The following is a 26530-nucleotide window of genomic DNA, read 5'->3' on the forward strand; positions in this document are numbered from 1 at the left end:
CCCTAGCCCTCCCTTGCTGTTTTAAGACTTGCTACCTCCCTCTTCACCACCACACCATTGCCTTTTCCTTTAGCTATACTATACCCGATATTTAATGATATTTATCAGTTAGACATCTTTAAAACTTTAAAATTACATTTATGAGATAGATAGATAGATGAGCACCCTTGCTATGCATGGCGCATGGAGGTTAGAGGATACTGTCTTAGTTAGAGTTTCTATTGTTGTGATGAAAACACCATGATCCAAAAGCAAGCTGGAGAGGATAAGGTTTATTTGACTTAACACTTCTAATTTTTTTGGTTTTTCGAGACAGGGTTTCTCTGTGTAGCCCTGGCTGTCCTGGAACTCACTCTGTAGACCAGGCTGGCCTCGATCTCAGAAATCCACCTGCCTCTGCCTCCCAAGTGCTGGGATTAAAGGTGTGCACCATCACTACCCGGCTGACTTGTACTTCTGCATTGTAGTCCATCATTGATGGAACCAGATCAGGAACCTGGAGGCAAGAGCTGATACAGAAACCATGAGGGGGTGCTGCTTACTTCCTTGTTCTCCTGCTTTCTTATAGAACCCAGGACCACCAGCCTAGGAATGGCACCACCCACAATGGGCCTGGCCCTTCCCCATTAATAACTAATTAAGAAAATACCCTACATCTTATGGGGACATTTTCTCAATTAAGGATCCCTCTTTCAGATAACTCTAGCATATGTCAAGTTGACAGAAGACCAGCCAGCATGGATACCCTGCAGAAATTAGTTCTTTCCTAACGTCGTGTAGATCCCAGGGATTGAATTTAGGTTATCGGTTTGGTGGCAAGTGCCTTTACATACTGAGCCATCTTGCTGGCCTTAGTCTAGCATCTTTTTAAATTTTAAAATTTATCTATTTATTATTTATTTATTTACATTTGGTTTTTCAAGACGGGGTTTTTCTGTATAGTCCTGATTGTCCTGGAACTCACTCTGGTGACCAGGCTGGCTTCTAACTCAGAGATCTGCCTGTCTCTTGTTCCCCAGTACTGGGATTAAAGGTGTGTGCCACCACTACCTGGCTCAATCTAGTGTCTTAATTCAAGATTGAGATGGTACAGGGACTTCACAAGTATTGCATTGTTTCCCATCCCTGGCTAACTCAACTGTATTTTCCACATGAAACTGTATTCATGTCTGGTTCATTTTGTTTGAAAGAAAATCTATTTTGTTTTTCAGGTTCATGGGTGTGTGTGTACATCAAGGACAGTTGCATGCACTTACAGAGGTATGACTTCCATGAGCGTGCTGAAGTAGCTCCTTTACTTTTCTCTCAGGATCTATGCTCTATTTTACTCATGTATATAGGTAAAATGCATGTACAATTATATTTACATTAAAGTGTCAGTGAGTGTGTTTGTTGCCTTGGGACAACAGCCTTAGTTTAGTGCCTATGTTCTTAAATTCCCCAATACATAATATTTGGTGTGTGCCCTGATACACAGCTGTTTTAAGTGTAAAACTGGTTCTTCTCTGGATTTCTTCTCCCTTCCAGGTGAAGGGTAGCATGGTTTGACTGTGAGCCTTTTCCTGGCAACAGATTCCCAGACCACTGGGAAGTGTTTGCTGTAGTGATCTGGAACCACCTGTTCTGGTTTCCTGATCCTTATTATTAGAGGCAGTGATACAGGTGGGTGGGGGCATTGTGACGTGGTCACCTTGGAGGACCAATGCATCTCTCGTAAAAGCTTCTCCATTTCAGATACCAAGTTAATAGCTGCAGAAAATGCTTGATATCTTCGTGAAAACATTCCTGGAGTCTGGATAGGTCCTATGTATGTTCTTTGCTTTGTTGAGACAAGGTCTTGCTGTGTTGCCTGAGCTAGTCTTCCTTTCCTCTGCTTCAGCTTCCCTGCCACCACACCAGGACCCACATCTTTATTTTTCTTTGCCACCATTCTTATCTGTCTGTCTTTCTGTATGTATATATGTATGTATGTATGTATGTATGTAGTATGTATGTATGTATGTGTGTACCTACATGTGGGCCACAACTTCAGATGGAAGTCAGAGAACAACTTTCAGGGGTTGGTTCCTTCCTTAAACTATGTGGGTTTGAGGAATTCAGCTCAGCTTGTTAGGCATGGTGGCAAGCACTGTTAACCACTGAGCCGTCTCACCAACCTTGACTGACTGTCCGCTTCTCTCCCACCTCACTTTTTTTGTGTTTTGTTTTGTTTTGTCTTGTTTTTTGAGATAGGGTTTCTCTGTGTCGTCCTGGCTGTCCTGACACTCACTCTGTAGACCAGGTGTCTTTTTTATTTTTACTTACTCTGTGTGTGTGTGTGTGTGTGTGTGTGTGTGTGTGTGTGTGTGTGTGACTGTACCATGCCTCAGAGGACAACTTTGTGGAGTCACTTCTTCCCATTTTGGAGGGATTCCAGAGAGTGGATCTCTCTCACTTTCTGTGTGTATAACTTGTGGTAGTCAGTTCTTTCTACATTGGTTCTAGAGATTGAACTGAGGTCATTAAGGATTGGTGGCAAGTCCCTTTACTTACTGAGAAATCTTACTGCCTCCACCCCACCTGTGTTGTTAAAAGCTCTCTTAAAGAGAAGCAGCTCACAAAAGTTATTCCACACGTGTGCCATCTTTCCAATAGCAAATAATTTTTAAAATTCTTTTATTTATTTTTTAAAGATTTTATTTATTTTATGTGTATGAGTACACTGTAGCTGTCTTCAGACACACCTAAGAGAGTATCAGAACCCAGTACAGATGGTTGTGAGCCACCATGTGGTTGCTGAGATTTGAACTCAGGACCTCTAGAAAAGCAGTTGGTGCTCTTAACCACTGAGCCATTTCTCCAGCCCTAAAATTATTTTTTTCTAAGCAACTTTAATCCCAGTATTTGGGTGTCAGAGGTACCCAGGTAGATCTCTCTAAGTTCAACGGTTTCAGGATAGCCTGGGGTACCTAGAGAGACCCTGTGTCAATGCCCTCTGCCCCACCCAACAAAAGTTTCTTAAGCATGTAGGCTTGATAGTCTTTGTTCTAGAATATTTTCACATTTCCCATCAAGAAGTAAGCACCAAAGTGTAAAAGTGATGAAAATTAGGAAGGAAACTTGTTTAATGGAATTTGCAAGAGTATTGGTTTCCTGTTGAGTTGGTGCCTGGTAATTGTCCTTAATACCTTAAGAAAGAAAGTCCCACGTGCCCCGGGTATGTTCTTTTCTCAGTTTCTGGAGGCTAGAATGTAGACTCTCAGGCCAATCCCAGCACTCAGGCGGAGGCAGGCCTGGTTTAAACAGTGAGTTTCAGGGCAGCTAGGACTATGCAGTGAGACCCTGTCTCAACAGAGAAAAAGAATAAAGAATATCTTGATGGAAGGAATAGTGAGGAAGAGCAAGTCCTTTGGCATCTCACTGCCTAGGTTTGACTCTGTCTGTGCCTCCATGGTTTTATATGTTGGTGGAGATATTAATAGTTTTTGCTGGAAGGAACTAGACCCTGGAACACTTTACCTTTAGTAGGGAGGACGGTGAGGAGTAGATGGCGAGGCAGGAAAAAAAAAAGCTGGAGAACTTGTTGGTCTAGAATGGAAAAGAAGGAGTTTCAAGGAGGAGGGAGTAATTAAATGTGACAAATGTTGCTGATGAAAGGGTGACCTACCTAGGACACTGAGAGTATGAGATATAAAATGCTCGTTTACCACAGTGCCTTGCTTATAAAAATTGCTTAATGCCCACTAACTGTTGAAACTTGCATTTCTTACAGTGACATCTCTCCTTTGAATTCTGGTTTGTCTTTGTTTTTCTTATGTTTCCATTACTGTTAAATTTTGAAAAAAGATTTTTACTGACCTATATGTAATAGAAGATACACATTTACGGAATGTATTGTTCTTCAAATTTTTCCAAATGTATATGGTCAGAATTAGCTCCCCAGATCTACAAAGATTTTCTGTCTACTTCTGTTCTGCGAAGTAAACCTACACATTCTTTTTTTTTCCTTTAAACATTTTTTTTTAATTGATTCTTTGGGAATTTTATAGCTTGCACCTGAGTCCCACTAATTTCCCTTCCATGTCCACCTCCCTTAGAGGTCAGCTGGGCAAGATGGCTGACATCTGTCGTCCCAGTTGAATCTTTTAAGGTGGTTAACTTGGAAGTGTTTGCTTGTATGGATTGGTGTGTGCTTCTGAGCTGCCCTGGTCAGACTTACATAATCTTTGAGCTTAAAGTGAAAGGAAACTCTATGGCTTCAGTGACCCAACTCATGCATTATTTATGGAAAGGAGCAGCTAGACCCCGATTCCAGTTTCTCGGTGTGCTGTGATACTGCCAGGCCCTCTTCCTTTCCTTTTTTCTGCATGGCCTAGTACAAAGTATTCCTCTGTCCTGAACATCCTTGAGCGGGATGCCAGGCTGCCAGTCCTCCTGTGTTAGGTTAACGCTGGCAGCAGAAGCACGTGTGTCTTTCAAGCATGGGGCAGTTCCGGGGAGGCTATTGTGATCCATGGCAAGGAAGACTACTGAGAATATCAACTATAGTAGCCTCTGAGGCTCAGAGCGCCCCACAGGACTAGCCATGGTGAACACAAATAACAACCTATGAGGAGAGTGCTGGGATAGAGCTCAGGGGTAGAAGGCCAGAGGTTCAACCCCTAATACCAAAACCCACTAAGGAACCAACCCCCCACACCACAAACTACAAAGGAAGAAGATTTCACTCTTCACACAAACACCTGCGTGAGTCTGCTGTGGGACAGACACTTGGCTAGCCCATCTACAAATCCCAGTACAGCGGGGTCTACGTAGCAAGTTCAGGCCAGTTAGAATTACATAGCAAGATTCTGCCTGAAGAAAGAAAACAGACAGACCGGGACCCTTCAGACACAAGCATGTAGGACTTTTTCTCATTTCCCAGTTCTGTTTTGCTATTGTCTTTGTCTTTCTGATTATATTTCTTTCCACTTTAACTTCTGTGATGGTTATTGTATACTTAGGTCACTACTAATATTTTGTAGCTGGTTTTCCTGCCTCTATTATTTATTTATTTATTTTTGTTTTTATTGTCTTGACACAGGGCCTCACTATGTAGCTCTGGCTGTCCTGGAACTCACTATATGTAGACCAAACTAGTCTATAACTTAAGATTCACTTGCCTCTTCCTCCCTAGTGATGGGATTAAAGGTGTGAGCTTTCTGTTTTTCTTGACTTCATTTTGATATGTTCAAATTGTCTTCATCAGGAATAACTAATAGTTAAATGCTTCTGTTTCAAATTTATTTAGATTCCTGGACCATGTATAATCTAGTTTTAGAATATAATCCCCCCTTTAGTTAGCTGGGTGTTTTTACTGTCTGATTTATAGGTCATAGAAAGCTTTTTTTTCTCTCTTATTCTCTAAGCTGTGTCAAGTCCTGTGTCCTCTAATGAAGCTTAGCTTACCTATAAAAATACCCTGTGCAACTAGGTCCATAGTACATATTTAAGATATACTCATAGCTATGTAATGAGACTCAGTTCTGTGAAAAGCTGGCCCCAGTGGTGGAGGGGGCACCTACAAAAATGTCCTGAGGGGCTAGAGAGATGGCCCAGCTGTTACAAGAACTTGGTGTTCTTGGGCAGTTTACAGCGGCCCATGACTCCAGCTCGAGGGGATTTAGCACCACCTTCTGGCTTCTGCAGGTACCTGCACACATGTGACCTGCACTCACACAGACACACATACATACACATGAAAATAAATCTTTATTTTAAAAAGTGGTACAGGCGGGGCGGTGGTGGCACATGCCTTTAATCCCAGCACTTGGGAGGCAGAGGCAGGCGGATTTCTGAGTTCGAGGCCAGCCTGGTCTACCGAGTGAGTTCCAGGACAGCCAGGACTACATAGAGAAACCCTGTCTCGGAAAAACAAAAAACAAAAAACAAAACAAAAAAAGAGTGGTACAAAAATGTCGCACATCCTTTCATAATTACAAGTTTCAGTCTTTGTAAATTTATTTATATGTATGGGTGTTTTGTATGCATGTATGTCTATGTACCACATGCATGCCTAGTGCCAATGGAGAACAGAAGAAGGTGTTGAATTCCCAGGAACTAGAGTTACAGATGGTTGTGGGCTGCCATGTGAGTGCTGGGAACAGAACCCCCATCATTTGGAAGAGCAGCCAGTTGTACTCTTAACTGCTGAGCCATGTCTTCAGCACTGATGTTTGTTTCTCTCACTTAAACTTCTACTTGGAAAATGTTCAAGCATGTTTCTGCAAATATGTGCCATCTTCTTTGCTCGTTTGCTTGTGGAAAAGGTGGCGTGGATAACTTTGTGCTTTGTTCATTTAGCTTTTGTTTGTTTGCTTGTTTTATTATAAGATACTTAGCCCTGGCTGTCCTGGAACTCACTATGTAGACCAGGCTGGTCTCAAACTCAAAAAGATCCACTTGCTTCCACCTCCCCAGTGCTAGTATCAAAGGTGTGCATACGATGCCCAGCAGTGCTGTGTTCACTTAGCGAAAACCCTCTAAATATATTTACATGCTTATATTATATACATATATATACATGCTTAGTAACTCCCTATGACATCTAAGAAACAAGCAGGAAGCTGGCCATCTCACTGACAAACAACAGAAGCGTTCATATAGTTTCCAGGAGTGTCCCCTGACTTGCTTCTGCTAGTTTATTCATTAAAAATTATTTATTTAGTTCTTAACCACATATCCACTACTCTTCTAGGTACTGGGACTACAGTAATGAATAAATCAAAATCTTTCCTGTTGTGGGATTTCCATTATAATCAATAAAAAGTGGGGAGAAGAGTTATGTTAAAGGAGAAACCGAATTGTATTTGATACCAGTGTGGCGTCACCTAATAGACAAATGCTTAAGGAAGTGAAGAACAGAAGCATAGATGTGGAAGTACAGAGTAGCAGGAATAGCAGGGGCAAATGCTCAGGGGAGGCTAATGTGGCTGCAGCGAGGGGAACAGTAGCGGATGGACGGCAGCGAAGAAATGCCACAGAGCACAGTCTTGTAGACCTGTAAGAACTTTAGCTTTCATGCAGGGTGGGTTATGACGTTTTGGGATGTTTCTGGGTAAACAGCTGACTTGGTGTGTTTGTATTTTCACAGAATCATCCTACTTTCTGTGTGGTGAATTCCTGAAAAGGGATAAGAACAAAAGCAGAAAGAACAGTGAAGGGACTTGTGCATACAGTCTGCAGTGGTGTAGTGCAGTGGTAGAGAGAGGGCTCGCCTGGTGTTTTTAAGGCCCTAGCTCGCTCTCCAGCATGGAAAAGAAAAACTGGACTGGGGACATAGCTCAGTGGTAGAACTGGACGTAACCTCCAGTGCTACAAAGGAATGATATGAATAGAAAGACCATGCAAAAAAGATGCGAGATGATGGTAATTTGACCAGAGCGATCGACACAGCTGTTGATTCTAGGTCTTTTTTTGCAAGTAGAACACACGTCTTCCTAACACTGTGTATGTGGGGTGTTAAAGAAGTCACAACTAACCCTGACGTCCGGGTTCTGAAACACACAGCTGTGGTGAATGGCAATGGGGAAGAAGAGCCAAGGTACCAAATAGGAGATGTCAAAAAAGAAACAGCCGGGGCTGGGGGATGTGCCTCAGAGGGTGGAGTGCTCTCCAAGCATGCATGAAGCCCAGGGTTCATGTGCCCAGCTCTGGATAAAGCAGGCTTGGGGAGACACATTTGTAATTAGCATCTAGGAGGCAGAGATACCAGAATCAGAAGTCCAGGCTTGCCCGTGGATACATTAGTAAATTTACGGCCAGCCTGGGGTACTTGAGATCCCAGCTCCAAAACAAACAAGCAGCAGAAACCAATGAACTGAGGCGATGGTTTTGTTGGTAAAAGTGCTTTCTGTTCGTCCTCAGCACACACCTCAAAAGCCACGTGTGCTAGTAGACGTTTGTAATCCTGGTGCTGGGGAGGTAAACTCAGCCAGTCTCAATCTCTAGAAGCCTCGAGTCCCAGACAAAGACTGTCTCAAAAAGCAAGACTGTGTGGGGCCAAAGAGATGGTTCTGTGGCTGAGTACTTACTGCCCTTTTAGAGGACCCAGGCACCCTACACCCACATGAGGCTGCTCACTGCTAACAGTAATTCCAGCTCCAAGGCATCCTGTGCCCTCTGGCCTCTGTGTGCTCCTGCTTGCACACAGTGCATAGGTACTCACTTGGGCACATATACTTACACATTAAATAAAAGTAAGTAAATCTAAGGCCGGCTGTGGTGGCACACACCTTTAATGCCAGCACTCATAAAGGCAGAGGCAGGCAGATCTCTGAATCTGAGATCAGCCTAGTCTATAGTTCCAGGACAGCCAGGGCTACACAGAGAAACCCTGTCTCAAAACAAACAAATAAATGAATAAACCTAAACAAAACAAAACTCGAGATTGCTGCTATCTCGATGGCCCAGCAGGTAAAGACACCTGCTGCCAAGCCTCACCACTGGAGATGATGCCTAGGACTCGGGATGGAAGGAGAGCACCAGCTCCCACAGGTTGTCCGCTGTGTTTGTGGTGAGTTGCCTGTGTTTACACACGTGCACACACATGCACTGAATGTAATTTTTTTTTTCGAGACAGGGTTTCTCTGTATAGCCCTGGCTGTCCTGGAACTCACTCTGTAGACCAGGCTGGCCTTGAACTCAGAAATCTGCCTGTCTCTGCCTCCCAAGTGCTGGGATTAAAGGCATGTGCCACCACTGCCTGGCTCTGAATGTAATTTTTTAAAAGGCTCATCTATGGATCAGGCAGTGGTGGCACACGCCTCTAATCCTGGCACTTGGGAGGCAGAGGCAGGTGGATTTCTGGGTTCGAGGTCAGCCTGGTCTACAGAGTGAGTTCCAGGACAGCCAGAGCTACACAGAGGAACCCTGTCTCCGAAAAACAACAACGACAACAAAAAGGCTCCTCTAAGAATGCACAGGGTTGTTGCTACCACACATCAGGCTGGAGGAAGTGGTGCTCTTGAGCTTGGCCCAAACAAGTTATGTTTCTGATAAAACTGTTTAGGATTTGGAGATGGGAAATCAGATTGGATAAAGCTGTCAATTGTGACCTGATTTAGTATGAACTTGAGGATGGGGTGTGTAGATCAATGGTAGAGGGCTTGCCAGTCGTGCATGGTACCCTGGGTTCAGTCCTCAGTGTCAGCACATTAGGGCACAGGCCTGAGGTAGAGAGTGCCATTTGTTAACCTACAGCAGCTGAGGAGTAACGACATGCACTCTAGTCAGGACAGTGCTCCTGCTGATTCCTTCCTTTCTTATTTCTTATCTCTCTCTTTTCCTTCTCTACTTCCTCCCTTCCTTTTTTTTTTTTTTTTTTTTTTTTTTTTTTTTTTTTTTTTTTTTTTTTGAGACAGGGTTCCTCTGTGTAGCCCTGGCTGTCCTGGAACTCACTCTGTAGACCAGGCTGGCCTTGAACTCAGAAATCCACCTGCTTCTGCCTCCCAAGTGCTGGGATTAAAGGCGTGCGCCACCACCGCCCAGCTCCTTCCTTCCTTTCTTAATTTTTCTTTTGAGACAGGGTTCCTCTGCATAGACCTGGCTGTCCTGAAACTCACTGTGTAGACCAGTCTCAAACTCAGCCTGCCTCTGCTTCCTGATTGGTAGGACCCCAAGACAGGGTTCTTGATTTTTGCCCAGAAAAGTATTTTAGACCAAATAAATGGTTGGATGGAGCTGTTCTTGTTTTATTACATTTATTTATTTTGTTTATGTGTGCAAGTATGGTCGCATGCCATGACACGAATGTGGAGGTCAGAGGACAGCTCGCAGGAGTCACTTTTCTGCTTCTACCATGTAAGTAAGCTCCAGGGATTGAACTCAAGTAGTCAGGTTTGTACAAAATGTACAGGCTTATACATTTTTGCCTACTGAGTCATCTTTCTGGCTCCCAACCTTACTTTATTTACATCTAATTATTTTGGTTGTTGACACAACCCCCACCTCCCACCCCCCAAAAAGTTCTCACCATAAGGGACTAAGAGGTAGTTGATTCTGGAGCCATTTTGAGTGACCATGGTTCAGAAACATGATTTATGTTACCCCAAATTCCATGTTCTAACCTGGAAGCATTTTCACAAAGTTTTTATAGTTTTACAGAACAAAGACAATCATAAATCAAGACCAGTTTAAAATACATTGTTGGGTCTATCAGAGGTAGGTACACTGAGGAAGGAGGGAAGCTTTGCTATCGGTTCAAGATGCTATCTGGTAACATTCTTAGCTTTTGGATTGGTAGAAGCTAGTTGCCTGCTAAATTAATAGATCCCAAAAGTTTTTTTTTAATCTATTGTCATAAATTGGCATAGGGGTGAGGGGTGGTGGAGCGGGTGGAAGAAATGGCTATTCTGGCCAGCCAGAGCTTAGCTCAAGAAAAAGTAATTAGCTTCTGGACTTGCAACATTCCAATCACTGCAGAGTACTGAAATTCTACTCAGCCAAACTTTGAGGAGTTTTGTTCACAGGCTGTCTGTGTGTGAGGGTATGCTGGGTACCATTGGCGCCCTTCACCATGTTTTTCCTGACGATGAAACTCAGGTCATCCATCTTGGTGGCAAACAATTTTAGCTGTTGTCATCTCCTTTGGTTCTAATGACTGATGCAATTTAAGACCTGTACGTTTTTATCTTAAATTCCTTTTCTTTTCCTGGTAATTTTATTCAGCATTGAGGATAAAGTGATAGCATGCTAAGCAAAATTATATCACTGAACTCTAAATCCTGTTCCCAGCTCTTAATTTGTATTTTAATCACTAAATTGGAGGGGCAATCCATTAAAAGAAACTTTAAATCTGCTTCAATTTATTTCACTTTTTTTATTCTTTGAAGATTTCATACAACGAATTTCGATCATAGTTAACTCCCTACTTCTCTAAACCTCTCAACCATTCGTCTTCTTTTAGAACATTCATTGACTTTTACTTTATTTAGCATTGAATTTGACAACATCTGCATTATTAAAAGACAAGTAATAAAGTTTGAGTTTACATGGAATCTGACAAGTTTTATAGTCTCTAGAGTATTATGTGGAAAATGTCAACTGAGAAAGAGTTGTAATTACCACATGCAGAGCCTCCTGGCTTAGGGCGAACTAAATCTGCAGCTGAGGTCCAGGTGTGCTGCACACTGAAGCCCCAAAGAAAGTGCACTTCACTTACTCCAGGTGGGAGGGCTTTCCCTTGGTGGGAAGATTGGCAAGATGGCAGAAACTCAAAGGCATACTTAGAATGGTTTCTCATTTTTCAAATAGTAATAGAGACATTTAAATCATGGGACTAGGGTACCTTTGAGGAAAAGAACACCCTAACCAGAGTGGGCTCATTGAGTAATTCTTGGTTAATATGTACAGTTTTCAACAATTTATAATAACCATTGAATCCTAGTTGAGCCATTGCTAAAGCACAGATTTGCCAGGGCCACACCCTTCAAGGAAAACCGCCCATTCCTGCCAGCAGCCAGCAGCCTTTAGTAGTTCCTCAGTTAGAGGTGTGGACTCATGAGCCCCTCCTCCCTACACATTATTAAAACGTTAACTGGCTTGGTCGGGTTTTTACTGATGCCACAGTTTCTGTGAATGCTTGAGGAAAGCATTCCTGTCATGTCTAAAAGACACTGGCTCTCTGGCTCTTAAGTCTTCCCACCTCCTGTTCAGTGATGGTCCCCGAGCCTTGGATGGCAGTGGCCGGCGTTACAGACAGGGACAGCCCATTCGTTTCCATGTTTATCCATTCCATATATGTTAGTTAGGATGCCCACAGAGCCCAAAAGAAGACTGGATCCGTGGAGCTGGAGTTAGAGGCAGTTGTGATTTACCAGACATTGGTTCTGGGAACCAAATGGGTCCTCTGGGAGAGAGCAATTAGTGTTCTTAAGAACTGAGTAATCTCTAGCTCCCGCTTCCATTTTATTTAAGTGCATTTAACTTTTTTATTCAACAGTTTATTGGTGAATTTATATAGGCAAGGAGGCTCAAACCTGTGATCTTAGTTCTTGGGATCTTGAGGCTAAAGGATTGTAATTATTTTGTTAGTAGCAAAGATATTCAAGGAGAGACACTTGTACCCCTCCCTATGGCTTTAAGAGTATTGAGACAGTGGGCCCCCAGGAATTTCATGCTGTGAGAAGCAAATGGCGGAAGCCCTGTGCTGTTGGATGAGGAGCTTGTTTCCCTGGAGACTTTACAGAGTTCTGACTTGTTAACTACCTGGCAATAGAGACTGGCACTGAGACATTGTGGGTCAGCAATGGATGCGACTGTGTCTTGGTGGGAACTGCTTACCTTCTGCCTTCATTTCAACCCAATGACATATTAGGACCAGAAGATGAAGTTGAGGTGGTGGGAGTCAGGTGGCGAAGGAGGGAGTGGTGTGTGGGGTCATCGAACCTCTTTGTTCCTCTTCCCAGCATGGCCACTTTGAAGAAGTCTCTCTTCTTTGCTTTTCGCTGTTGTATTGAGGACTGGTGGCCAATCCTAGGTTATTGCAGTTACCAGGGCCTGACCCTAACAGCTTTGATAACAGGATCACTACAGCCAGGCCTAGGTATGTAGTGAGTTGCAAGCGAGCTCAGGGCTGTAGAGCAAAACCCATTTTCAAAAACAAAGCTTAAAAACTCGTTGTTCGCTGGGTGGTGGTGGCACACGTCTTTAATCCCAGCACTTAGGAGGCGGAGGCAGGTGGATCTCTGAGTTTGAGGCCAGCCTGGTCTACAGAGTGAGTTCCAGGACAGCCAGGGCTACACAGAGAACCCCTGTCTCAAAAAACCAAGAACCAACCAAACAAACAAAAACACATTGTTCATCTTTCTGGATCCTGTTAAATAGGCACCTAGCTGTTTGTTCTGGGTTTGAAAGTTCAGAAATAATTAGTCTCTACCAATTTTTACTGTGCTTAGCAGGAGTAGAAATAATGTACAAGATATAGAAATGGCACTGACTACGAGATGGGCTATCAGGGAATGTTTCCCAAAATAAAAGGCCCCAGCCAGGCTTGGAAGGGTGAGTCAAAATTGCAGAGAAGAAACGGATATTCGGATATTCGAAAGCCGAGCAACTGAGGCACTTATTCTGAATATATTATGGGTTAGTAAAAGCTATTTTGTAGCCAGAGCTCATGTCCTGTCTGGCTTTACTCCTCCCAAGCAGGCTCTAGTGTCTCTCCTGGAGAGGCTGTTGAACACTGCAAACAGGCCTCAGCGGATGTGCCCGTGTATGCTTTCTCACTGGCTATGGATGCTCTAGCTAAGAACAGGAGGCTCCTTTGGAGCATAAGCCTCCCACAGGGCGCTCCTGGGGCGCCTGTCCTGGAATTACCCAAGCCAGCAACAAAGCTTTCTTTTCTTCTTTAAAGCAAGCCAGCGGGATGGGATGTCTGCTAGCCTTTGTGCTGAGAGCTGACCAACAAGCATCCAGTGGCTAGCACAAAAGCATTGTTAGGCTACAGTGAAAAGTAGGCCGGCACCCAGGCCCCTCTCTTTAGAAGACCCATCCAAAGAGCGGGGGTCCAACAAGCCTGTATTTGGTTATTTTGACATCGATACTAGTTTTTGATTTACCGCTGACACAGCCTGGAGATTCCTGAGTTGCCTTTGACGCTTTTTCCTTGGCTAACATGCCTATTCTCAGTCGTAGTTGGGGGTCCTAGGGGGTCGCTAGAGATGCAGCTCCACACTGTCTCCCGTTCTTTATCAGATCAGGTGAAGTCAGGATTCTTTTTGTTGTTGTTGTTGTTGTTTGTTTGTTTTTTCTTTGAGACAGGGTTTCTCTGTATAGCCCTGGCTGTCCTGGTACTCACTCTGTAGATCAGGCTGCCAGAAATCCACCTGCCTCTGCCTCCCAAGTGCTGGGCTTAAAGTCTTGCACCACCACTGCCCAGCAAAATCAGGATTCTTTATCTAACTTCAGCATGGATTTCAGGAAGAGCTAGTATGAAGTAAAGTTGGAGTTTATTAAAAGGAGATCGTAGCATAAGCTTAAACAAAGGGGTTAATAGAGCAATGGGGGAAGGAAGGTTAGAGATTCTCGATTCATTGCATTTATTTTATTTTTTTAAATTTTTTTTTTTTTGGTTTTTCAAGACGGTTTCTCTGTATAGCTCTGGCTGTCCTGAAACTCACTCTGTAGACCAGGCTGACCCCGAACTCAGAAATCCGCCTGCCTCTACCTCCCAAGTGCTAGGATTAAAGGTGTGTGCCACCACTGCCTGGCCGCTTCATTGCATTTATAATAGCAGTATATGCCATTTTGGTAGGTTCTGAAGTTGTAACCTCAAAGAGTTGCTAAGGAATTGAAATTAGATCGCAGGTGATTCTCGAGGTGCTTTGGTTAGGATTTCAGGTGATGAGATCATAGGGTGGCTTGGGAATTTAGGATGTTTTTGATGAACTTAGCCTACTTGTAAGCCATCTTGTTTGTAGTTGTTTTCTGAGACAGGATTTCTCTGTGTAGTCCCAGCTGTCCTGGGACTAGCTCTGTAGACCAGATTGGCCTTGAGCTCACAGAGATCCTCCTGCCTCTGCTTTCCAAGTACTGGGCTTAAAGGCGTGTGCCACCCAGTTTAAAAGCCATCTTATAGTAAAGACAAACTAGGTTCATTCCTGTTTATGACTAAACCTGTTTCTCAAGGATTGGGCTATGTATGCCCCACTAGTAACCTTAAGTACAAATAGTTCTGTACTGCCTGTTCCAGGAAATAGCAGGCATGTCTTGTTTTAAAAAGTTGTTTATAACCATCTTGCAATGCTATCTTTGTTTTGAAAGGTTTTTATGATTACCACACAGTCATATCTTTGTTTTGGGAGGTTGTTGTAATTGACTTGTCACGCTTAGGTTTTGCCCAGCCATCCCCTATTTGGAAGCCCCTAACCCCGAGCTATAAAAATCTCCCCTTGTTGGGCTGGTGGTAGTGCTCGCCTTTAATCCCAGCACTTGGGAGGCAGGGGCAGGCGGATTTCTGAGTTCAAGACCTGCCTGGTCTACAGAGTGAGTTCCAGGACAGCCAGGGTTACACAGAGAAACCCTGTCTTGAAAAAAAAAAACCAAAACCAAAACCAAAAACAGAGCACTGACTGTTCTTCCAGAGGCCCCAAGTTTAAACCCTAGCAGCCACAGGTGGTTTGCAGCCATTGTGATAGGATCTGACTCCTTCTTGTGGTGCATCTGAAGACAGCTACAGTGATCTTCTTTTTTTAAGATTTATTTATTATTATTATAAATGAGTACACTGTAGCTGTCTTCAGATACACCAGAAGAGGGCATCAGATCTCATTATGGGTGGTTGCAAGCCACCATGTGGTTGCTGGGATTTGAACTCACAACCTCCGGAAAACTCACAACCTTCGGAAGAGCAATCAGTGCTCTAACCCACTGAGCCATCTCACCAGCCCCTAAGTAAATCTTTTAAAAAGGAAAAACAAAACAAGCAAGCAAGCAAACAGGCCCCCTCCCCCCAGCCTATGTACAGGAATAAAGTGGCTTGCTTTGATTAACTTGGTCATAAGGATTTGGGCCAGTGGTCTTTCTTCTTACATCTTTGGGATTAACATTTTCATTGGAAACAAAAGATGATAGTCTCATTTGTGAGATTGCCAGAAAATATCTAGGAAACAATTAAGGCTGTACTCAAGGTCATATGCCCTCAGGGCCTAAAGCATGTTCATTGCCATTAACAGTCTTATTTGATCTGCCTCTAACTAAATGGAGCAGTGTCTCTATGTTGGCGGTCTTCACAGCAAATGTTACTGTGGTAGGATTATTTTTTTAAGCATTTTTTATATTTATTTACTTGTATATATGTATGCATACATCTTAACATTTTTTTTTTTTTTTTTGGTTTTTTTCGAGACAGGGTTTCTCTGTATAGCCCTGGCTGTCCTGGAACTCACTCTGTAGACCAGGCTGGCCTCGAACTCAGAAATCCGCCTGCCTCTGCCTCCCAAGTGCTGGGATTAAAGGCGTGCGCCACCACCGCCCGGCACATCTTAACATTTTTAAGTTACATTTATTTGTGTGCACATATTTGAATTCACACTCCTGCTGTCTGAGAATGGTGGAACACCATACCTAGTGCCAAATGCTCTTTATAGAATGCACTCTATGTTGTATTAGTCTATAATATGAGTGATGTATAACACAGCTCTGAGGGCTACAGAGCCAAATCAAAGTGCTGACAGGGCCGTTTTCCCTCCCAAGGCTGTGGAGGGGTCCTCTGCTTTTCCTGATTCTCATGGATTTAACCAATCCTTAGTGTTCTTTGGCTCATAATGCATGAACCCAATTTATGCCTTTAATATCTCATGACATTGTTCCAGAGGATCTGATGCTCTCCCATGGCTTCTGGGGAGTCAAGACACCCATACATAAAATAGTTTCAAAAAGTAGACAGTCTGTATAGTATGTGGGCTTTCTCGCTATACTAAACTTTAGTTTCTTCTTAACTCTTAGTTTCATCTCCTCATTTATGAAGAACAAAAAAAAAATCTAGTCTAGTCACTGTACTTTCTTACTCTGTGGTTCTTTTACAATGGATATCTTTCTTGCTCCCAGTTCTACCTATGGGTTCTTAGGAAATGGAACTCCACCCTGGAGAATTAGTGAATGTTAGATGGGTGTGTAGCAGGGAAGGGTATTTCATTGAAAAGAGTGAACAAATGTGCAGGTTAATTGGTTAATAAGAGAGGTTTTGTAAACGATACTTAGGGTCGTGAGGGGTTTTGTTGTTGTTTTTGAGATGGGGCCTATGTAACCTCAAGCTTGCTATGTAGTGAAGGCTGGTCTTGAATTCCAGTTCCTCTGCCTCTGCCGCCCAAGAACTATTTTTAAGCACGTATGGTTGTTTGTGTGCATATATGTCTAAGCACCATGTGCTTTCCTGGTGCCTGCAGAGGCCAGATGAGGATGTGAGATCCCTTAGACCTGAAGTTACAGCCTGTTTAGAGCTACTGTGTAGGTGCTGGGAATTGGGTCTGCAGGAAGGGCAGCCAGTGCTCCTAACTGCTGAGCCTTCTCTTGTTCCCATCTGCTGATGTTTTCATAGTCCAAGAGTAATAGAAAATCATTGGATAATTTAACACTAGAGTGGCTTTCGATTGGCATTTTGGGAAGATTATTCTTGTGAGGTATGTGCTACATATGTATTATTCCACTGCTTGGGAGGCAGAGGCATAAATATTGCATGTTTGTTACCATCTCATCTAGATGTGATCCGGACTGAACTGTGAACTAATCTTAAGTGTTTTCACTTAATAGATTTTCAGCCTTTGTTTGGGCAAATGGATAGAGCACAAATGTGCTCAACACAGTCCTGCTACTTAGATGGCCATAAGTGACCTCAGCCACACAGTTGCCATTTACCCCCTGAGTAAGTGCTCTCGGCTCAGGCCAGATGAGTATATTTGTTGAAAAGTAGAAACTAATTCAAGAGTCTGAAGGAGTTGGGCTGGTGGCACACGCTCTTAATCCCAGCACTCAAGAGGCAGAGGCAGGTGAATCTCTGTGAGTTCTAAGCAAGCCTGGTCTACAAAGTGAGTTACTGGACAGCCAGCACTATATAGAGAAACCCTGTTTCCAAAAAAAAAAAAAAAAGGATTCCAAGAGGAATAATGTCCATGCTGGAATTAAAAAAAAAAAAATTTTTTTTTTTTGGTAGTCTTAGCTCTCTGGTGTAGCTCAGTTAGTAGAATGCCTATTGATAAGCTAAGCCCTGGGTTTGCTCTAAGAAGCTCATAAAACTGGGTATGATGAACTGCATCAATTCCAGCATTTAGGAGGCAGAGACAAGCATATCTCTGTGAAGTCCTGGGTAGACAGTGCTATATAGTGAGACTTTGTCTCAAACAAACAATCAACAACAACAGAAAGCCAAAAAATCAAATTGGATATGGTAGTGCACACCTATATAATCCAGTACTTAGAAGGCAAAGGCCAGTAGATAGATCTCCATGAGTTTGTGACTAGCCAGGGCTACCTGATAAGATCCTATCTCAAAGAGCTCAAAGCAAGGACCCAGGTTCAGTTCCCAGCACCCACACCAGGCAGCCTGTAATTCCAGCTCCCGGAGGGATCTGATGCTCTCTTGTGGCCTTCATGGGGACCTGGATTCATTTTCACAAAAAGAGATAAACATGGACATACACATAAATCAAAACAAAACAAAAAAATAGATTATTTCTAAAACACCTTTTTTTTTTTTTTTTTTTAAACAGGAACTCCCTGGTTAATTTGGAGCTCACAGAGATATGCCTACCTTTACCTCCTTAGTGCTGGGATTAAAGGTGCACACTACTGCACCCTGACCGATGGTTTTGTTCTTTTGAGAAAGGGTATTGCTGTAATGCAAAGGATGGTTTTAAATTCATAAGCTCAGATGATCCACCAGCCTCAACCTATGGAGTAGTGAGGGCAGACAGGTAGATTGTTGTTTGAGATAGCGGATCACCATGTAGCCTTTGGATGGCCTGGAATCTGTAGATCAGGTTGGCTTAGAACTTATAGATCCACCCTTATAATCCAAGCACCACCAAAGACAGTCCCTTAATACTAATGCATTGGGTACTAGCTATTTATTTGTTTGTTTTATAAAGACAAGATCTAACAATGTAGCTCTGGCTATCCTGGAACATAGACCAGGCTGTCCTTGAACTCACAGAGATCTCCCTACCTCTGCTTCCCAAGTGCTGAGTGTGTACACCACTATGCCTGGCTTCACTGAAGTTTTTTTTTTTAACAGCTCTTCAAAGATAATACCTTCAGAGCTCAGCTGAAAAGAAGTAGGTTTTGGTGTAGATAAAATTGACATATGTATCATTTAGCAGTCACTGAACATTTAATAGGTACTGAAATACCTATAACTCTCACTTGAGAAGTAAGGCAAGAAGATCAAGAATTCAAATTCATTCTCAGCTATCTGGCAAATCTGAAGCCAGCCTAGGCTGGAGATCCTGCCTCAAAAGAAAAAAAAAAAAGAATTAAAATATTAAAAATTCTGGGGGCTGACAAGATGGCTCAGCTGGTAAGAGCACTGACTGCTCTTTCAAAGGTCCTGAGTTCGGATCCCAGCAACCACATGATGGCTCACAACCACCCGTAATGAGATCGGACACCCTCTTCTGGTGCGTCTGAAGACAGCTACAGTGAATTACGCTGGAGAGAGCGGGCCGGAGCAAGTAGATCTGGCTGAAGGTCCTGAGTTCAATTCCCAGTAGCCACACACATGATAGCTCAGGACCATCTGTACAGCTACAGTGTACTCGTACACATAAAATAAAATAAAATAAATCTTTTATTTTTTTATTTTTTTTATTTTTTGGTTTTTTGAGACAGGGTTTCTCTGTGTAGCCCTGGCTGTCCTGGAACTCACTTTGTAGACCAGGATGGCCTCGAACTCAGAAATCCGCCTGCCTCTGCCTCCCAAGTGCTGGGATTAAAGGAGTGCGCCACTACTGCCCGGCTAAAATAAACCTTAAAAAAAATTCTGTAAGGTATCTAAGTATGTTGTCGGTGTTGTCTTGTTCCATAGGAGAACCCAGGGGGATTTGCCTGTGAAAAATTGAATGCACAGCATGTGTGATTCCTGTCCAGGAATGCTGACCATGTTAATACAAGCTGTTCTTGCCTTGGCTTTCCTGCAGAGGGATTTGTTCAGAGGTTTCACAGCTGAGTCTGCATTGGGAGTTGCTTATGGGGAAGTGAACGTTCCTGCTAATGGGGCACACAGTGTTTAGCAACCTAGAAATCTTCCTTGTTGGCAGATCTTAAACTTCCTTTCTTCATACATACATGCATGGGTCTTGAGACATGGAGAAGTTGTGGTTTTTGAGCGCTCAGAGGCTCATCAGCCCCACCAATGAGTTCTCCAGCACCAGGCAAGGCAAGTGGATCCTGCAAAAAAAAAAAAAAATACATTCGTTTTTGTTTCCCTCCCTGGACCTCATTTCTACTTTTCTATCCTGCCTAGGAAAGCCAGAGTCTATTAGTCACTATGAATCCTCATCCTGTCTCCTCTTCTCTTTGCTCTCCCCCTTCTGGCTATGGATTTAGTCCGTCCCCCACCCCCCAACCCCCTTCCTGCCTTTCTTTTTAAACAGGATCCTTCTACGTAGTTCTTGATGGCTTTGAATCTTACCTTGCCTTAGCCTCCCAAGTATTACAAGGATAGATGTGAGCCACCACACCCAGCTAAGGTGACTTTCTTGGGTGTTGACACATATTTGTAAATAAATATGTGCTTCTCTGAACCAAAACCATGAGTCTTACCATCACCAGGCCTTCAGGAAATACAATACACATAGTCTTAGTTTCTTCTTAGTCTCTTCTGCCTGACATTCAGCCATGTAACTCGAGTGGGTCCTGAAGACAAGCCTTCCATGCCATACTGCCACCCTGTCAAAGAAGTGAGCTCTGTTTCTTTAGATAGTTGACTTTCAAAGCTAAGGAGGTCCGCCAACACTGTCAGATGTTAGCCTCACTGTTCCCGTGTACAAGTTTGCAGTTCATGAGTTGCATTTCTTTTCAGTAATAGGCACCTCTATTCTTAACTTGGGCAGATTCACCTAGGGTGAGAGGTTCTGGTGTTAATGGTTTCCGTATACACTGTTGTAAGATTTCCAAGGTGGATCACAAAGAGGATTAAGCAGATTAGCAGGTTTTCCTTGTGAGAGTTTTTAGCTACTCTCTCTGCCTTGCCAAGCTTCATATAGGAGATCTGATGGTCTGTACGGTGCTGCCCCCAACTGGTTCTTTTTGATGCGTCTATCACCATGTTCTTTTCAAACAAACAAAAAGATTGTGAGTTAGGCAGAGAAGGTATGCCTACTCTATACATGGGGAAACTGAAGCACAGCTAACTTTATTAGTTTTCTTTTTCCTAAATGAAACCATTCATAGAAGGCATAAGTGGACTAAAATTCAATTCAAATCTCTTGTCTGTTTTACCATTAGGTCCTCTAATCCTTTATAACTTCAGTATCATATTTCATATTCTAAAACATTAAGGTACTTACTTATAGAATTAGTCCTTTTTTTTTCTCCCTTGGAAAGAGGAGGGAGATAATATATCTTGAAAGGGCTGAGTAAATTTTGGGGGGGGGTTCTTTTTTGTTTTGTTTTGTTTTTGAGACAGGGTTTCTCTGTATAGTCCTCGCTGTCCTGGAACTCACTCTGTAGACCAGGCTGGCCTTGAACTCAGAAATCTGCCTACTTCTGCCTCTTAAGTGCTGGGATTCTTTTTTTTTTTTAAAGATTTATTTATTTATTATATGTAAGTACATTGTAGCTGTCTTCAGACACTCCAGAAGAGGGAGTCAGATTTGTTACGGGTGGTTGTGAACCACCATGTGGTTGCTGGGATTTGAACTCGAAAAAGCAGTCAGTGCTTTAACCACTTAGCCATCTCTCCAGCCCCGAGTAAATTCTTTTTAAAAGATTTATTTATTCACCTATTTTATCTATGTGAGCATTCTGTCATTATACCAGAAGAGAGCATCAGATCACAGATGTTTGCAAGCAACCATGTAGTTCCTGGGTATTGAACTCAGGATCTCTGGAAGAGAAGTCAGTGTTCTTAACCACTAAGCCATCTCTCTAGCCCAAGTAAATTGATTTTTGAGTTCCTGTTCTGTGTGGAGTTCTTTCATTCAAATGCTATGACCAACGACTCCTTGTATAATGAATGTAGTTGTAAAAAGATGTACTGTGGAGCCAGACTTTATAATCTGCCTGATTCCGCCCTTAATAATAATAGAATAAACTTAACCTTTAAGTGTCAAAACTCTGAAACTGGAAACACCTTTGATCCTAACCATTTCAGACAAGGGATGCTCAGCTCATAGTGGATCTATCCTGTACAATCGTTGTGTAGCTTAAATGAGATAATGTATATAAAAACTCTAGGGCTCCATTGATGGCTCAGTAGTTAAGAGCACTAACCTCTCTTCCAGAGCTCCTGAGTTCAATTCCCAGCAACCACATGATGGCTTATAAACATCTGTAATGAGGTCCAAAGCCTTCATCTGGTGTGACTGAAGAGAGCAACAATGTACTCACATACATAAAACAAATAAATCTTTTTAAAAAAAAAATCCTTAAAGATAGGGCTGGAGAGATGGCTCAGTGGTTAAGATAACTGACTGCTGTTCTAGAGGTCCTGAGTTCAATTCCCAGCAACTACATGGTGGCTCACAACCATCTGTAATGGGATCTGATGCCCCCTTCTGGTGTGTCTGAAGACAGTGACAGTGTAGTGTGCTCACATATATAAAAGAAATAAACCTTTAATTAAAAAATAAATAAAAGAAAAGAACAAATGTAGTTTCCAGATGTCCGCTCTAACTGTTTTTACTACCAGCCTAAACATTTCTGATAAATCCTTAGTGGCCTTTCTTTCTCTTTCACAGTATATCAACTCTGGGAACCTGGAGCAGCTGCTGGACAGTGACCTGTATTTACCTTGGACTGTGAGAGTGAAACTGGCCTATGACATAGCAGTGGGCCTCAGCTACCTTCACTTCAAAGGCATTTTCCATCGGGACCTCACATCGAAGGTACGAAGCTTTACTTTCATAACTGTTGAGAAACACAGGGGTAAAAAATCCTGTGTTTATTAAGGAATCTAGAACTATGGGGATCTCTATTTTAGATTTCACTTTTTCTTTTTTCTTTTTCTTTTTTTTTTCTTTTTTTTTTTTTTTTTTTTTTTTTTTTTTTTTTTTTTTTTTTTTTTTGGCTTTTTGAGACAGGGTTTCTCTGTGTAGCCCTGGCTGTCCTGGAACTCACTCTGTAGACCAGGCCAGCCTCGAACTCAGAAATCCACCTGCCTCTGCCCCCTAGATTTAACTTTTAATCAAACCATAACCCAACATTTGTTACAGTCAATCCTTAGGAAGCATCTATGTGGTCTCAGACTCTCAGATGGGAGGGTGTTTACTTAGTATGAACAAAGATTTGACCTCCAGCACTGGATAGAAGCAGGAGGATCAGAAGTTCAAGATCAGTCTCAGCTATATAGAGTTCGAGACCAGCCTGGGCTATTTAGATCCTCTCTAACAATCAAAACCAAATTGGCGGCTGCTCATAGCAGCCACGTTTGAGTGTGAGTGTGGAGCCAGGCAACACCCACGTCTTGACAGCCTTTACACTTGACTTTATCTCCTGAATGTCTGCTGTAAGAGCAAGCGGAAAGCTTCAGGTGAGCTGTGGAGCCCAATCAGTTTTCTCTCCCATGACCTCCAAAAAGCAGCTCTCAACTATGACCTGAGTTCCCTTAGAGAGTCAAGTGAATACATGTTTGGAGTGCCACTGTGTGCTGACCCACTTGCTGTTGTGTGATTGAGTTTCTCCCTTCCTGCCAGGTCTCCTTTGATGTTAGCTGGTCACTGTAGTATTGTTTTGTTGTCCAGACTGCTGTGTGACCAGGCTAGAAAAAAGTTTCTTTCAAAGTTGGCCTTGCTACAAAGCAGGAACTGAAGGACTGAGTGTCCAGGATACTTCCATGACAAGGCTCCCCCTGAGACAGGGCTTCTCTGTATGTAGTCCTGGCTGTTCTGGAACTCCATCTGTAGACCAGGCTGGCCTTGAACTCAGAGACTTTCCTGTCTCTGCCTACCGGAATTTAAGGGTATGCACTACTACTGCCTGGGTCCATGACAAGGCTTTTAAAATTATTTCAGCTAATGGAAGAACTGTAAAGCCACCTAGCATATGTAGTATGTTGCCTGCCCAAGAGACACATTAAAGTCTTCTAAGGTTTGTTAGAGAGTTTGTTTTGTTTTGAAGGGTTAATTTTATATGTATGGATATTTGTCTACATGTGTGTGTATGTACCGCTTGCATGACTGGTATGCAGAGACCAGAAGAGGGTATCAGATCCCCTAGAACTGAAGTTTCTTGTCTATTGTAAGCATGTGGGTGCAGGGAAACAAACTTTAGTCCTCTGCAAGAACAGCAAGCACTCTTAACTGCTGAGCCATTTCTCTAGCCCGAGAATAAGAGTTTCATACATATCCAAGAATAGTTCTCACTTTATTCCCTGCCCCAACATAAACATGTGCACACACCTGCTTATATGCATCTAGCCAAAATGAGATCTTTGGCTTTCCATGAAAAGTATTATCTCTTCTAAAATGGAAGAAATTTACAACAACTTATCACCCATATCTATATGGATTTTCCTATGCCTGGTTTCATGGATAAAGTAATAGAAAAGGGGAATTTCTAACCTATGGTTACATATAGTCTCATTGAGAAATAAATAACTAAAGGAGTTGGGTGCATGCCTTTAATCCCAGCACTCAGGAGGCAGAGGCAGTGACACACCTACTCTAACAGGGCCACATCTCTAATTCTGCCACTCTCTTGGCTGAGCATATACAAACCATCACAGTATTCTTTTTGAGCTTGTTATTGTAAAAATGAATAAGCTCTCTGAGCATAGATAGGAATGCCAATAACCTTATCCTTGTGAAAGTCGAACATGATGATCACCATTTGAGGTTAGCTCAGGCTAGCTAGTGAGACTACCAATGAAAAGACCAAATAAGCAAGTAAAAAGAACAATCCAAAGGAGCTATTGGGTAAGATCACCAGCCTTTGATTTTCTTAATATGAGAGTAGGACTTCTGTTTATCAGTGGGCTTAAAACAAAATGTAGGGAGATGGCTCATCAGTTGAGAGTACTGGTTGCTCTTCTAGAGGACCTAGGTCCCATTCTCATCTTCAGCATGGTGGCTCACAGCCTTCTGTGATCCAGTAACCTCTTCTGGCCTCTGCAGGCACTGTACACACATGGTGTTCAGACATGCTGGCAAAATACCCATACATTTAAAAAGAAAACTTAGGAACTTACAACAATCCCTGGATAAGGATCCCTCACTGGCTTTAAGAGGGCAATCCTTGTCTCTGCCTCCTGAGTACTGGGATTGCAGACATACACCACCACACGCAGCAGGCTCCTGTTTCTAGAACCTCCTTCAGTCTAGACTTTAGTGGTACTGAGGATACTCGGAAGTGATGAGATTAAATGACTTTTTTGTTTTGTTTTGTTTTTCGAGACAGGGTTTCTCTGTGTAGCCCTGGCTGTCCTGGAACTCACTCTGTAGACCAGCCTGGCCTCGAACTCAGAAATCCACCTGCCTCTGCCTCCCAAGTGCTGGGATTAAAGGAGTGCACCACCACTGCCTGCCTTAAATGATTTTTAAAGGTCTAATGGTGGTATAGGAAGTTCTCTAGACTGAAATTCAAATTAAAAACAGTAGATTTGTTTGTTCTTGTTTTGCAATGCTTGCAGTTGAACATAGAGCTGTATTCATGGTAGGTAGGTACTCTACCAGTGAGCGATATCACTGGCTCTCCTTTTTTATGTAACTATAACTGGCCTCAAATTTGTTGTATAGTCCAGGCTGTTCTCAAACTTAGCAATCCTGTCTCAACATCCTTGGTGCCAGAATTAAAGGCTCTGGCCACCATGCCTAGCTTTGTTTGCTCTTTTTTTGTTGTTGTTATTTATTATTATTTTTTTTATGATTTATTTTTTATTTTATATACATTGGTGTTTTACCTGCATATATGTCTTTGTGAGTGTGTCAGATCTCCTGGAACTGGAGTTATAGGCAGTTGTGAGCTGCCATGTGGATGCTGGAAATTGAACCTGACTCCTAGAAGAGCAGCCAGTGCTCTTTAACTTCTAAGCCATCTCACCAGCCCCTGTTGTTAACTCACCCACATAGAGACATACATAATTTAAAATAATAAATATATTTAAAAAGCATAGAGGTATCAGAGGGTGGGAGCAGACACAGTGGGTAAAAAAGTACTTGCTGTCAAGCGTGATGACTGGAGCTTTGCCCACATGATAGAAGAAACTTACTCTTTTTCTCTCTTTTTTTTTTAATATTTATTTATTTATTTATTTATTTTTGGTTTTTTGAGACAGGGTTTCTCTGTGTAGCCTTGGCTGTCCTGGAACTCACTCTGAAGACCAGGCTGGCTTCAAAGTTAGAAATCCACCTGCCTCTGCCTCCTAAGTGCTGGGATTAAAGGTATGAGTCACCACCGCCCGGCTAAAATATTTATTTATTAATATAAATGAGTACACTGTAGCTGTCTTCAGAAGCACCAGAAGAGGGCATCAGATCTCAATCTCATTATGGGTGGTTGCCAGGATCCGAACTCATGACCTTCGGAAGAACAGATGGTGCTCTTACTGAGCCATCTCACCAGCCCCAAGAAATTTACTCTTGCCAAGTTGTTTTGACTTCCACGTTTGCTATGTGCATGTCTACACACACACACACACACACACACACACACACACGCGCGCGCGCACACACACACACACACATATGCACGCACACACACAATTTTTAAAATGTACCAGGGTATGATGGCTCATGCTTGTAATCTAATCCTGGGATTCAAGGTAGCTAAGGATGATACTGTTCCAAAACAGGAGTTGGAGAAGCTTGAGAGATGCAGGGAGTGGCTGATAGGGCACCTGGAGTTATTATCTTTTTTTTTTTTT

The 26530-nt window shown here is 42.7% G+C and overlaps 1 protein-coding gene across 1 annotated transcript in view; it reads left to right on the forward strand.

Moving 5' to 3' along the window:
- Positions 1–26530, forward strand: part of Tesk2 (testis associated actin remodelling kinase 2) — a 94159-nt gene that overhangs the window by 59486 nt on the left and 8143 nt on the right. The window contains exons 4-5 of the mRNA XM_031378311.1: positions 1212–1260; positions 22410–22556. Of these exons, the coding sequence (XP_031234171.1) occupies positions 1212–1260; positions 22410–22556 (196 nt within the window). The remainder of the gene's footprint in view (positions 1–1211; positions 1261–22409; positions 22557–26530) is intronic.

This window comes from Mastomys coucha, unplaced genomic scaffold, assembly GCF_008632895.1.
Source record: "Mastomys coucha isolate ucsf_1 unplaced genomic scaffold, UCSF_Mcou_1 pScaffold18, whole genome shotgun sequence".
NCBI classification, from domain to species: domain Eukaryota; kingdom Metazoa; phylum Chordata; class Mammalia; order Rodentia; family Muridae; genus Mastomys; species Mastomys coucha.